We start from the raw sequence: 15,482 nt of genomic DNA on the forward strand, positions 1-15,482 counted from the left end.
TTGAATTAATCGAAGACTAGATGAATGAGTTCAGAGTCTGATTAAAAAATATCACTGTATTACACAGTTGAATAATAATAATAAGAAAAATTATAATAAACTCACCAAACTTGTATTAGGACTAGATATCAAGGATGTGAAGGATGTGTCGAGATCCTCCACTTTGTTAGTGGTTCTCGGGGCGGGGATGGGCGTGTCCGCCGCGCCGCCGGGAGGTTTGGGCGCCTGGGCTTTCTTCCTCCGAGATACAGTGCTGGAGAGCGAGGATGAGGATCCGTGGAAGGAAGGCGGACCCCCGGAGCCGAGCGAGTGCCGCGGAACCGGCTGCGGATCCTGGCCATCACCCATCCTGGAGGGAGGGTATTTGTATTTTAACACGGTGAAAATAACCAGTTAAAAAAATTCTTTTGAATTCGATTATTGCCGTATTCTATAACATTCCGCCTGTCAAAACCTTGATTATTCAATTCTCTAGAGCAGTGTTTCCCAATTAGTGATATGCAAAGTTGCATCAAGGGCAATCTCTTGACCGATTGACTGAGATACATAATTTAATTAGTATTTTGAAGGTAATAAAAGTCAACAACAATAAAAAACATTTCAAATTTCATTTATCATTCCCGCAATAAGGGTACGCTAGTTTGATGTCTCTCTTGAAGTGGTATGCAGGAAAAACTTAAGAAACCACTACTCTTGAAGTAATATGAAATTTTAAATAGTGACCCGACAAAATAGTTATATTCCATAAATATAACTTTGTATTGAAGTTCGTATAGTAAATTTGATGTATCATGGAGAAAATATATCAGAATTTTTAAAAAGTTGTGTCACAAGACATTTTGTAAAGTATTTCTATATAAATCTGCCCAAAAATCGCAGCCTCAGAGAACTCAAGAGTCAGATTAATCTTGCACAAACACCAAACGACTGATGCATTTCAGCACAGCGCACGCTTTTCAATGCTAATTGCGCACAGTTATTAAAAACAATAACAATCATTGTTTCTTCTGGCTCAAACACAATACGACCCGTTCATTATGAATTTCAATGACAAATTAATCAATATGGCTTGTGGCAGTGAAAAGGTGGGGAGAATCATTATTCACAAAGTGTTTCAACAATGCAGGTAGGAAAATTATTAGTAAAATTGTCAAGAGACATTGACACGACTCGCAGTCAACAAAACAGTTATACTTATTATGATGCGATCGTCAACCTGCATGTATCTACTCATCCTAAATACTATTTGTCTATTTCCTGCGCTAAGTACGATATTTCTCGGAATACCTAAAAAGTAATTGCAGGAAGTTGTACACGGTAAAACACATTATTATCATAACTAACGGATAATAAAGTTACAGAATTGCGTAATGGTGTTTCCCTCATATGAAATATTAGCGGCTGTCCCTTGTGCCTATTCTCACGTCGAACAATGCAACAATACAAATGTTGCAGTGAAATCTTTTTATGACAAAATTTTAACTTAAGGGCATTATGTACTAACGATATCTAGACAACGTAATAACATACACAATGCGAGTATAAAATGATTAGAAAAATATTATGATTCATGTATAATTTCTATCACTACTACTCTATATTGGGTTTCTAACAAATAAAATAAAAATATAGTGGAAATTCTCTTTAAGGTTAGAATGACACATCGAAGATATCTGAATGTCATTGAAAAATTCCTAATCGCAATGACTTTTACAGCGCCAGCTCGCTAATCTGAACATGCTGTAATCCGAATGATTTTGTGGCTCCGCTTTTCTCTCTCTTTTCCAATAAGACTTAAAAAAAAATTCTTAAAAAAATAATTCATGTTTTTGCGGCTGTTTCTCCTTAAACTTATATATCAATAATAATAGGTAATCGAATTTTAAAAAGTAGATGGCAATTCAATTAATGAAAAATTCAAACAACAATTAACTCCAAAAAAATCATATGAGAACAAAAACTCAACCGAAGTTTGTCAACCTATCTTGACCTTAAATAATAATTGAGTAGTGTCGAAATTATCCAATAATAAAAATGAAAATGATATTTTCTGGCGTTTCTCATGTGTGTGATTATAATCCAGGATTCGGAATTCACATACTTAATAAAAGAGTTTCTGCTCAATAAAAAGCTTCTTTTCATCTCACCAATAGATGTCTCTCGTGATTCAAGAATAATTTTTTAAAATCGGTTCATATATATATATATATATATATTATATATATATATATATATATATATATATATATATATATATATATATATATATATATATATATATATATATATATATATATATATATATAATTCAAACTCAAATTCTTGGAAGTTCTATATATATATATATATATATATATATAGAACTTCCAAGAATTTGAGTTGTGTGGTTGTCAATAATGGGTAGAATTGGTCAATGTTACACATGTGTCTTTACACTGTGTGATCACTTAAACAGCCTATGACGGTCGTCAGCCCCGTAAACGCCCAGACTTCCATATTCTTCTTCATCTTTGATGAGATGTCAAAAAATAATATGAAAACCTTTTAGCTTCGTAGTAATTGACATAATGATGTTTAAAAAAATCACCTCTGCCTTGGTACAGGTATCGGAGTGTGCAAATTTTTCTCATCTTCAGAGACTTCGTCATCCTCCGAATCAAATGGATTCAAGTTGATTGCCGGTATTACTTTCTTGGTTTCTGGTCTGAAAGTATTTTTAAAATAGCATTTATTAGATTTGATTTTATTTTAGAGTTACAAAAGCGGGTGTCAAGATACTGTTTATGCACAAAATATATTTTTATGAAAAGTGAATGTTAAAATGCATAAAGTGGTTACTTAAGCCAGCCAATGCCGGGGTCGTAAGGCCTGTCAACTTATTTATTTATTTATTGATTTGGCGTTTAATTTGTAGAACTTCATTTTAATTTTTGTATTAATTTTAAATTAAACACAGATTTTTTTCAAATCACAGAAATTCATTTGAAAATGCCATAACTAGGAGAAACAATTGTCACAATATTAATTTTTTTATGTGTTTTTGTTAATAAAATACAACTTGGTGGACGCAAAAAATCTGTGCTATTTAAAATTAATACATAAAAAAAAGCCTGTAAACTTCCCTATTCTCTTATTATAAAAAGATCTGTGTCTCTGTTGAGATATTAAATACATTCAGAACAATTTCTTCTCAAAGGGATTATTATGCCTTTTTTTATATATATTGACAAAATTAACAATTTTTTTTCCGGGAAACGCTAAAAAGTGTCTTTTACATACTGTTGGTAGAAAGCGGGAGACGCCTAAAACCGTTCTACTTGCTTACTTTTCGTAAAGCGCGAGAGACGCAAAAAAACATTGTACAGATCAGAATTGGGTTTGAAGTTACTTGTGATTTGTATACTGAGGGTCGGACAACGGACTGTCTGAGTATAATTAGGGTCGGGGTTGATGAAAAAACCGCCTGATAAAAATTAATCAACATAATTTTCTACTCACTGATGGATATTTTGCTTGTTGGAGCTTAAGAGAATCGCTGGAGGAGGCGGCCGTGGTGGTTTTTCTCCGCTAGTTCTCTTGACGGGAACATCAGCTTTGGTCGGTTCTTCCTCATCTTCGCTGCAACTCCCAAACGGGTTGGTGCTGACCTTTCCTGGGCTAGACTTGATCACTTCCACCGCGCTTTCTGGGTTCCCGGTTAGCGAGAAGCGTTTTGTTGGGGTCAACTTTCTCTTGGGTACTTCTGGCACCTATGTCATAATATAATACAGTTACATAAATATAAAATATTATAATTGATTGATCAATCATGCTGCGATTCTTTGTATTTTATATTATTTTGAGGCTGGAGAAAAGTCATTGCTTCAACAAGGGTCACAACCCTCAGTAATGAGGACTAAGATGGAGAAGAAGTATGAGGTATGACCAATTGAAACCCCCGAAAAAACTTACTTCTCGTCCATAGCTTGCAATTGATTTCGATTGGAGCAGCTTGTGTTTGCTAACTAACTAACTAACTGACCATCTTCTCTGCAGTGGTAGGCAGAGAGAATAGAAAACCACACCAATCTCTCTTTGTAAACAATCTTCACCTGTTTCACATTAATGCATCTCCTCAAACACACCTGCCGATTATTCCGAATCTTAACCTGACCAATTTCAAGTTTTTTAAATACTTGATCATGCCAAGCTTTCTTCGGTCTTTCTCTGCTCACATTTCCAACTACACTCGCCTCACAATTTTTTTTGCTGTTTCTCTGTGCATTCGTTCCACACGCTCAAATTATCTCAACACACTTTATCATCATAAAAGTTTTATAATTACCTTTTCAACCTCATCGTCGTCACTGCCGAAAGGATTCAAATCTTCGGGGTATTCATACTCTTTACTCTTATTATGCACTTCTGAAGGAAGTGATGTTTCCATTTCGTTAAATTCATCAGAGGAATTTTGTACATCAACAATTATTGGTTCAGCTTCTGTGTTTCTTATTTCGATAGACGATATTTCATCTGCGTGTTTCTCAACATCAATTTTTTCTTCTGCACCAATATTACCTAAATTGACCTTTTCAGAATAGTTTAAAACATTGGAGGTATTCTCTTCAAGAAACATTTCATTAACAGCAATTTCACTTTTAACATCTTTGTCTATTTTTTCAATATCACTTTTGGCATCCATATGTATTTCTTCAATATAACTTTTGACATCTATATTTATTTCATCAATATCATTTTTGAAATCCATGTTAATTTTTTCAATATCATTTTTGACATCTATGCTTACTTCTTCAATTTCGCTTTTCACATCTATGCTTATTTCTTCAATATCACTTCTGATATCATTTTTAAGTTCTTCGATATTACCTTTGACATCTTTGCTAATTTCTTTAACATCATTTCTTATATCATAGTTGGGTTCTGCAGTATCACTTTTGACATCTTTGCTTATTTCTTCAACATCACCTTCTGATTTATTACATATCTCTACTGAATCTTCTATACACTCTACACCATCTGATTTATTAAAAATAATGTTTTCTTCTTTTGTTTCAACACTTTCGTTTGTTTCCATATTTGTGTCGGAAAGTGTGGCTTTGACTCGTGAATCTTTGTTTTCCACACTCTCATAGTTGTAGATATCACTCGATTTTGTGCTTTCATTCAAAGGTAGCTTGTTAATTCGAGGCACATTCATATCTGTAATATCTTCCGAAGCTAATTTTTGAGATTCTTTGTCTACACTATTACTCGGCGAAACGTTTGTATCGTTTACCGATGCTATAAATTCTTTGTCACTACTAATGTCTACAGTTGTTGAGCCTTGAATAATACTATCATTACTAAAGGTATTAAAATTATCACTTAGGCTAAACTTATCCGCACTTAATACTAATTTATCCTGATCAACGATACCCTTCCGCGAGCCGATCGGACTGACTTTGACGTCAGAAAACCTATTTTTTTCCGGGCTCGCCGTCTCGAATAGCTTCATCCTCATTCTGACCAGTGATGGGCCCGATGTGCCCTGTGACATTTCGTCGTCATCATTATATTTATCATCAAATGTATTAGAGTTTACATTTCTCTGATTTTCTTTGGCAATTACATCGTTCGGTTCGGCTTTGACATCGATACGATCTCGAGTGTCGTTCAAATCGCTGTTGTTCTCCTTCGGATCACTGGCAGTTTTACGCTGGTTAACATGACCATTATATATATTTACAGTTTCCATCTTGTCCGCTTTGCTCTCGGAATCTACTTGGCTATAGTTTTCTACTTCTTTTATGTTGCGATCTATTCTGGTATTTAACGTTTTAGTTTCGGGCGAAACTATTTCCGGAACATTTTCTACTTTATCTACGGACGGAGACATCCCGCGTACTTTTTTGTCAACACTTAAATCACTATCTTTTTCAGAGTTTAAATTTTCTTTAAAACTAAACTTCGCATTGTCTTTAGCATCGCGCGAAGGGGACGGACACATTTCACTATCGAAGTCCGAGTATTTATTTTGTACGATCTTACTCGCAACTCTATCGGGCGATTTAGGAGAGGGAGAGTTAAAATCCATTGAAACAGACTGACTGACATTTTGCGAAAACGATTCTTTTTTTTCTGTTTGCATAACGGGTGGCAGGCTGTCGGGGAGCGCCGGAGCTTCGTCATCGAACTGGGTGTTTAAAAATCCAGATAGAGCTTTGGACGACGTCGAAGATCTGGTTGGAGAGTTCCTGAAGCTGTGATTGAAGGCGGTGTCTTCGGCAGCCAAAGCGTTTTGGAATTTCTGCTGAACGTTTCGAACTTTTTCTTCGTCGCTCAGCATTCTATTGTACAGGTTTTGAGAGGAATCTCTAGTGTCAGTTTTGGCGTCTTCGGCGTTGGAGATGCTGGTGTAGCCCGTCTCGGCGGAGATGCTGTCCTGGTAGTCGGGGTCCTCGTCGGGGCAGGTCTCGCAGCAGTAGTGGCCGTCCGTCTCCGTCTGGTAGCAGCCGGCGAGGCTGAGCTGCGCGCCGCAGCGGGCGCAGCGGAAGCAGGTGCGGTGGTAGAGCCGCGTGTCCACCATGAGCCTCTCCGCCAGGAACACGGGCTCCCCGCAGGACACGCACGGCTCGCGCCTGCCCAGTTTCGCTGACATCTGCGCCACAAAACAATCATTAGAAAACATCCATCACAATTTTATGACATCAATGTTGCGTGCTTGATTTTTTTTTTACAAAAGTTGCGAAAACATTGAACACATAAGATTTACACTACGGAGGCGAACGAATGGTGTTCGCCTCCGTAATGTAATGGTCAGCACGCTCGGCCACCATACTGGAGGTCGCGGGTTCGATTCCCAGGGGAGGAGGGGGAAAAAGAAATATAAGCGATTTTTCACTCTAATATTTATTCGATAATACCAGGGGGAGGTGAAAATAAATATTAGTGAATCAACTCACTAATTTTTATTTAATATTACCATGAAGCGCAGGAGTGATCACCTTGCCTTCGTGAAGTAACGATTAAGATTAACACTGCATCAATACGATGCAGTGCCCTATGCACCATTGGGTGCTGATAAGGATTAAAAGAAGAAGAAGGAACATTAAGTTGAATCTGAATATAATTATAGAAAGAAAAAATCATAAAAATGATTTGTAGTTCACCCTATGACTCATCCGATTACACAAAATGGTGAAATACATATAAATTAATTTATAAAATTATTTTTACTTACATAAATCAACATCTTAATATTAATGTCGTCCAAAATTAATATGATGTTGTAAAATAATTGATGAAGTTTTTTTTTTTTTTATATTTCCCAATATTTCGGTCGCGGTACTTACACAAACAAATTTTTAATTCATGGTAAAAGTTTTACTTAGTAAATACCGCTATTTCTTAAAATCTTTTGTGACATTGTGACAAACAGATTTACTATGGTAATTTTTTTATAATTTAACTTTTTTCAAACGAAGTTTTGATAGCTAGCAGACAGGTTGACAATAATTTTGAAACTCGATTCCACAAGACGATAAAACTTCATAAAACACAAAATAACAAAATACGTTAGTTCATACGACACAGATTTCTCTAAATGGATACAAACAGATATTAAGATTATAAAATTAACTAAAATAATGGGTACAACATCTCAAATTAAATACATTTTATAAATACGACCGCTAAATTCAAATATTGTATACATTTTGAGTGTGTCCAAATACTTGATCACAAATCTGGATTTTTCTCCACTCAGGAGTTATTTTTACATTTTAGATATTTCAGCATAGATGAAGAAGAATAAGGAAATCTGGGTATTTACAGGGATTATGATCTGTCATAGACTGGTTAAGTGATTACTTTATACACGTGCAATATTCGACAATTGTCAAGCATGGGTAGAATCGGTGAATTTTGCACGTGATCAATTAACCAGCCAATGACAGGTCATAGTCTTGTAAATGTCCAGACATCCATATTCTTCTTCATCTATGTTGAGATGTCAAATACTGTACAAAGTAAAAAGTGTGTTAAAAATGTTCACTCGTGTTTTATAAACATGAAAAAAATATTTTTATTTAAGTATGTAAATTTAAACAGTGTAAAAATAAATAAATGCAAAAATAAACAAAATAGAAAGCAAAAGCGAACAAAAACAAAAACAAAAAAAAACTATTAAAAACATGAAGTATGGGTGATAGCAAAAATACTGGTGAAAGTAAATAATAATAATTACAGTAAGCACATAAATAAATTACCTTTTAGCAGAAAATTTCTGGTTTATACTGGCCCATTATGTCCAAGCTTTCCTCCTGGTGCGAACAAAAAGAAAACAGAAAATGATACACAGTGTGGGTTTTGGTGGATATTGCAACGGGGTTTGGTGGATACTGAAATTAGGTTTAGTGGATACTGAAATTAGGTTTGGTGGATATCGAAATGAGGTTTGGTGGATATTGAAATGAGGTTTGGTGGATACTGAAATGAGGTTTGATGGATACTGCAATGGGTTTCGGCTGACGGCTTTCGAAATATTAGATGAAATAGAAAAATGGCATCCAATGGCAGTGATCATTCACTGCAAGGCCGAGAAGATAGATAAGAAAATACGGAAGGAAACTGCTTAAATATGTAAGGAATTATTTCAAAAACTGATCAGGCAGTCACTTTGTGAACATATCTATAAATTTTAATTGAAATTTCACTTTTTTCATTAATTGATTCGGCAGTCACTTTGTGGTAAAATCCAACCATTTTTAATTTAAGTTTTACTTAGTAAACCACTATTTCTTAAAATCTATTGTGACACGCGTTTTGATGCATTCCGTATCATTTTCAAACACCGTATGTGAAGCTAATTCTAAATTTTAGAGTTGTGTCCTTGGCACGTTGAAGGTTGAAGAGAGGGTAGGAGCTGTTTCTCATTATGTGTGTAGAATTATTCAAAATAATTAAATACTTAAACACGTGTAGAATTATTTCATTAATTGATTCGGTAATCAGTTTGTGGTAATATCAATTAATTTGTAATTTAAATTTCACTTGGTAAACATCAATATTTTATAAAATCTATCGTGACACGTGTTTCGATGCATTCCGCATCATTTTCAAACACCGAGGACACAACTCTTAAATTCAGACGTACACACTAGCTTAGCACTCTCCTTATCATTCAACGTTCACTTTGTGTAATAACTATTTCGTGATGTTTTTTAAAAGTGGTATTACACAAAGTGAACGATTAATGATAAGGAGAGCGTTATATTACCATACCACAATGTTAACAATGCTTTTAATGTACAAAATACACTAGCTTAGCTTCACATACGGTGTTTGAAAATGATGCGGAATGCATCGAAATTCATGTCACAACTGATTTTAATAAATAGTGGTATGTACTTGATGAAATTTAAATTTAAAATGTGAAAAATTTAATTGAATTATAATATGGCTCTTGTACCGCATCCGCAACAGCCTCTCGGCCACTGCAGAGGCGCATTTCCGTCTGCCGGCTAATCCGCGATCGGCTCGCATCTCGCATCTCGCCGAGTCACGGAATATGCAAAGTGCATGCACAAGTGGGTCACACGAGTGCCAGTGACGCTGGCGAGCAGGTCGCAATCAACACACCGATGTCTCGCGATGCGATAATGATCTTGACTCTCGTATTTTAAATGTTACACAACAGGTAACTGACATTTAATCGCACTTTCCGTGTCGCGATTCGCGAACGGCTTTCGTGACGCGAATGTACGCGGCGTCAAATTATGCGGAACTATCCTTAGTCGAATAGAAATCAATTTCGTTTTTATTCCTGTATTGTGTTCTTTATGCTACTAATTTGACCTTAATGCAGAATTATCATTAGTCGCATAGAGGTCAATTTCGTTTTTATTCCTGAATTGTGTTCCTTATACTACTGATTTGACCTGAATGCAGAACTATCCTAAGTCGCATAGAGGTCGATTTCATTTTTATCCCTGTATTGTGTTCTTATGCTACTGATTTGACCTTTATGCAGAACTATAATAAGTTGCTTAGAAGTAAATTTCGTTTTTATCCCTGTATTGTGTTCTTTACGCTGCTGATTTGACCTGAATGTAGAACTATCCTAATTCGCATAGAAGTCCATTTCGTTTTTATTCCTGTATTGTGTTCTTTATGCTACAGATTTGGTCTGAATGTAGAATTATCCCAAGTCACACAAAAGTCGATTTCGTTTTTATTCCTGCATTGTGTTCTTTATCTGCTGATTTGACCTGAATGTAGAACTATCATAAGTTACACACAAGTCAATTTGTTTTTTTTTTTCATTGTGTTCTTTATGCTACCGATTTAACCTGAATACAGAACTATTCTAAGTTGCATAGAAGTCCACTTCGTTGTTTTGTATTCTTTATCTACTAATTTGACCTGAAGAGCAAGCCCACCAATTTAACAGCCGATGAAGTGGTACTCCTCGTATTGGGTAGAGTTGTGTAATCAATTTAATTCTGTAGGATTAAGTGCGGCTATCCAGAGTTGTTCAGTTTTGGACGGGTTCATTACCAATCTATTTTCAGCCATTCATTCTTGCATTCTTTCAGTGCACTTATTTATAAAATAACAAGATCATCTTTCCTCCCGGCTTACGATATAAATAAATTTGCGTATTGTCCATCAATGACCACCATTTTATTTTTCCATTTGCCAGCTCCTACTTCAACACCAGTATTTTTTCAGGGTAGCGTGCAATTGTATCGTGGAATCTCTTAACCAGCATGTCTCAGATGGATGGTCCCAGAGATGTAGGTACCAATAACATTGTATGCTCGTTGTAGAATCGTTCCGGTGGCGTACTAAGAGAAATGAATAAATATACTCGTTTGATCAAGAAACTAAAACACCAACACTTTTTTTATCAATTTGGAATAAAGTTTAGACACGTTAACTTTCTACAATATATCGTGGTTAGGACTTTGTGCTAGGTTGTGAGTTAGGGTTGTTTTTTACCCCGTCGTTTGTTAGGATTGTGATGGCGAAAAATCGCAACTTGTGAAAGGGATCCGTAATAGAATGTCGATGAATAATGGTCGAGTGGGAAATGCGATGACTGAACATTTTATGCAAATGCCTTGGCACTGTTCCGTGTCTGTCTGCTGCGCTGGTCTGGGTTGTGGAGGCGTCTGTATACCGGCTAACGTCGGGTTGGAGTCGGATCTGGGTGACTAACTGAACTAACTACTAATTCCTTTCACTGCCTACACGGGGGCACTTCTAGAAACTTGGTGGTGGTTTTACAAACTTATATTTATTTAGATTGGCAGTAACAGGGACATTGAAAGCCTTTAAATGTAAATTCACAGTATAATCGAGATACAATGTTGTTACACATTTTCTAATAATTTTCGTTTTCGCAACTTAGTTCATAAAATAAAATTGCTTTGCAAAAGAAGTCTGCCAAGAAGCCTAGATGCTCCTATATTATTTCCGGAAATGCGGTTGGGAGAGCATTCAATATAAATCTAACGTTAACTTTAGCACAGAAATCTAGCGTTAACTTTAGAACAGAAAATGATGAGAAGATGTAAACATTCAAAGACAAAGGTGACTTTAAACGAAGTGAATTACAAACAATGTTTTGACTTGCAGCATTTTATTAGAGCTAATAAAATACTTGTCATAGAATGCATACGTGAATACTTTATTGAATTGGGGACGAAATATGGACACGTTCATCGTACACATTACACAATACTAATGGTTTGATACGAAAAACATATTAAGACATTTCAAATGAATAGTCATGTCACACACGGTACATAATACGAATAATTTATTTCATATGCTATATGACTACGACGAACCAAACAAACATTGTCGATCTCGAAAAAGTTACATTCAAAGAACTAAGCGTGAGCTTCATAAGAATAATTGACATTTTCGTCAGTCTATGCGTTATCTATCCACTGTAATCGATGACCTGTGAGTCGATTACGTACAAATGTTAACTTTTATCTTCGTAGTGTAGTTAACTTTGGCTTTATTTACTTTGATTCGGTAAAATAAACTAATTTTTATATATTTTTTCGCTGACTAGTATAACTTTCTGGCAGTACGGATCTATAAACGGTTTCCAAATACCAAAGTCATTAGAAATAAACGGTCAGAAGTAATGTTGAAGTTATCTTTACCATAAGTTGAATCGGTAACTTCCGTATGTAATCTATCCATCTACATATCTTGTCCGCCTCCGTAGTGTAATGGTCAGCACGCTCGGCTACCGTTCTGGAGGTCCCGGGTTCGATTCCCAAGGGGGGTAAAATAAATATAAGTGATTTTTTCACTGTCATATTTATTCAATATTACCCTGGACTGGTACCTGAAGCGGAGGGCTGATCACCTTTCCTTCATGTGTAAACGTTCGAGATAACACTGCGTTTATATGACGCAGTGCCCTATGCACCATTGGGGTGCGGATAAGGGTTTTATATATATATATATATATATATATATATATATATATATATATATATATATATATATATATATATATATATATATATATATAAACATATCCAGGGCCAAAATTCCATACGGGAAGTAACGATTCAACTTCGTAGTGAAGATAACATAAACTTTATTTCTGCATTTTTGTTTCTAATGACTGGCAAGAGGTTATCGATCCATATTGTCAAAATCTTTTAATTACTGATATTTCACAATGATTTTTTTAATAACCAAATAAAAGTAAAGTCAAACTTATCTACATAGCGTGGTTAAAACCTTAACTTACGTATGGAATCCCAGCCCTGGGCCGATGCTCAGATGTAATTTATAATATTATATATTACATACATCGACGTTTTAACTACGTAGTGTAGATACATAAGGTCATTATTAAGGAAATTATTGCTGCACATGTTAAAACTGTCGCTTAGAATTGTATAGCTACATAAGGACCGTAGTCCATTTGATCTTCACATTCGTTTGATAATGCCCTAACAAGGCGAAACAATTGTCACAATATTCATTTTTTATGTGTTTTTGTTAGTAAAATACAACTTAGTAGACTCAAAAAATCTGTGTTTGATTTAAAATTAGTACATAAACATAAGGTCAACTTTACTTTTATTCGGTAGAAAACTAAACATTCATAATTTTTCATTAACTCCTTGACAATGTTGACAACCCAACTGCTAAAGTCGTTTGAAGCAAAAGTTCAGAAGTAATGTTAAAGTTATCTACACTGCGTAGTTTGGTAGTTAACTTCCGTATGGAATCCCAGTCCTGGTTATTGTAGTTGGAAATATCTGGTAGTGAAAGCGTTAGAGTTAAGTATCGAAGAGAAATAAAAATGCCAGATCCGTTTCAATTGAATGTACGAACTCGTAAGTACATAATAATACAACGATTTTTTAGATTTTGAAAAATTAGTATTCAAAGTCGATGGTGTTTCCTAGTAGCTAAGTCTAGAGAACGTGTACAGCATAGCTGAAATGCCGAATAATAAATTATAGTCCGTTACAGAGGACGCTTCAAAAATAACGGACACAAATATCCTAAACCGAGTAAAAATGTGCAGAGTTTTTGCTCCACCACTTCTCGTCGTCAAAGGAATGGGAGGTGCAATTTTGCCAAGTGGACGGTGGAGTTATGTAACAGATCCAAACGAGGCGTTTGATTTGAAGATGGGGCACTCTGTCAGCGACAGTTGACAAGATTAGTGGAGTCGGCGCATCCTGTTACTGGCCGACTGAAAGGAATATCTGATCAGGAGCCAAGGCATAAACGGTTAAGAGCGGTTAATCCGAGGAACGAGATTGTAAACAGCGGTTAACGTTAATAGTTTGAAGAAAATGATGATCAGCTTGATGTATTAGGAATGAATTACCTCTTTATGCGATTTTATTATTATTATTTATTTTAGGTACATAGATACATTTTTTTATATATTATTAATTAAGTGTATTATGGCTATTTAGGCATAGCCTGTGTTGAAATGAAATACTTTAAAATAAATCTTTCTTGAATTTATTTGGCACTTGGCGGGAATCGAACCCGCGACGCCAGTTTCGCAGTCGATCGTCTACCCAACTACGCCACGGCTCCTGTCTCGAAACCAGAGGCAGTCAGTGACAGAAATCGTCGGCAGTGCATTTTATTTTTCTTGTGACAAACAGTAAAATTGCTTATATCAAATACACTGAATGGATCTTTGTCACACGGGAGGAATATCTAATTTAACATATTCAACCTATAAAGGATTGTATAATATAATATTATACTATTTTTGTGTTTATAACAGCCGATATAATCAATATTTTCATTCATCATTTTCTTTTGGAAAATTCACCTTCGAAAAAACGTTATTTTCGTAAGTTGGCAATGAATGACATCACAGAAACGATGGAGTTATTTTAATGTTGGTGTCGTTGGATTCCAAAGTTTAAACCTTAATATCTCCCTTAGTTCCCTACAGATTTCAATAAGAATATCACCGATGGTCTTGTGATTTTTCATATTAATTTATTAGCCAATAATCACACATCGTGATATTTATCCATGTTCTGCTTCAATATGTCCTCTTGCAGCTAAAAAGACGTTTATCTTAATATTTTAATTTGCACTAATTTTTTTGTGGAACGTTTACTTTTGAATTTACCGATATAACGGCGTTAACTTGTCACATTGATATGTGCGGATGTGTGTACTGTCCGTATTAGTAGCGCTTACATTGTACGTCACTTTTAATAAATTTCATAATGCATTGCGTACGCATCACAGATTATTTTACGCACGATTAAAGTAACTTGTCGCCAAGGCACAATTGTCATATCGCTCACTCCTTTCAAGAACGTCATAAATCAAAAATCGTCAATTTTCAGTTGTGCGTGTTTTCGGAATGCCCAGAAAATGTACTATATCCCAGTAAAAAAGGCATATTTTCAACTGAATATTTACCCGCTACAGGGCAGAAAGTATTGTTTTTGCATTTTAAAGAAAGGGTATTGTTCAATTATTTTTTTAAATATACTTTGCATTTTTCAAATGGAGAAAAAACCTTCAGATTTCACCTAAAAAGATCTATTGCACAGTAAAAAGTTGAATAAGCGGCTTGATATTTATTTTTAATACATTGTATTATATTTTTAAACTTTAAAAACGTTCTTCTGAAAAGTCAAGTTTTTTTATTTATGACGTTCTTGAAAGGAGTGAGCGATATTATAACGGAGCAAACAGCGAGTTATGATTAAGTTATAAGTAAATTAGTTAAAAAGTTTTACATGTACAAAGTCTTTCAAAGGACTGTGTCTCGGCACGTTACGCCGTATGTAGCGTAAGCTAAGTAAGCTTTAAGTAGAACAAACTTCACCGAATACACCTTCTCAGAATGGTTGGGAATTGATGAGAAAATTACAACCCGAAGTCACGAAAAACAGAATTATAATGATGTAACTGTTTGTAAGGTTGATCAATGCACGCGAGATCGTGAACGACGTTCTGCGCGGACT

At 35.2% G+C, this 15,482-nt stretch overlaps 1 protein-coding gene across 4 annotated transcripts in view; it reads right to left on the bottom strand.

Annotated features, from left to right (window-relative positions):
* MICAL-like (protein) overlaps positions 1–15,482 on the bottom strand; it is a 175,745-nt gene that overhangs the window by 6,004 nt on the left and 154,259 nt on the right. For 3 of the 4 annotated variants that reach the window (XM_088261593.1, XM_088261595.1, XM_088261596.1), the window contains exons 5-8: positions 4,325–6,637; positions 3,499–3,749; positions 2,588–2,704; positions 106–349 (exon numbers count right to left, since the gene is read on the bottom strand). In XM_088261593.1, the coding sequence (XP_088117719.1) occupies positions 106–349; positions 2,588–2,704; positions 3,499–3,749; positions 4,325–6,637 (2,925 nt within the window). Of the gene's footprint in view, positions 1–105; positions 350–2,587; positions 2,705–3,498; positions 3,750–4,324; positions 6,638–8,246; positions 8,301–15,482 lie in introns of all 4 variants that reach the window. The other variant, XM_088261597.1, reaches the window with a different exon arrangement.

The sequence above is a fragment of the Brachycentrus maculatus genome, unplaced genomic scaffold, assembly GCF_059751285.1.
Source record: "Brachycentrus maculatus isolate JH-2025_06_01 unplaced genomic scaffold, ASM5975128v1 h1tg000159l, whole genome shotgun sequence".
In the NCBI taxonomy this organism is placed as follows: domain Eukaryota; kingdom Metazoa; phylum Arthropoda; class Insecta; order Trichoptera; family Brachycentridae; genus Brachycentrus; species Brachycentrus maculatus.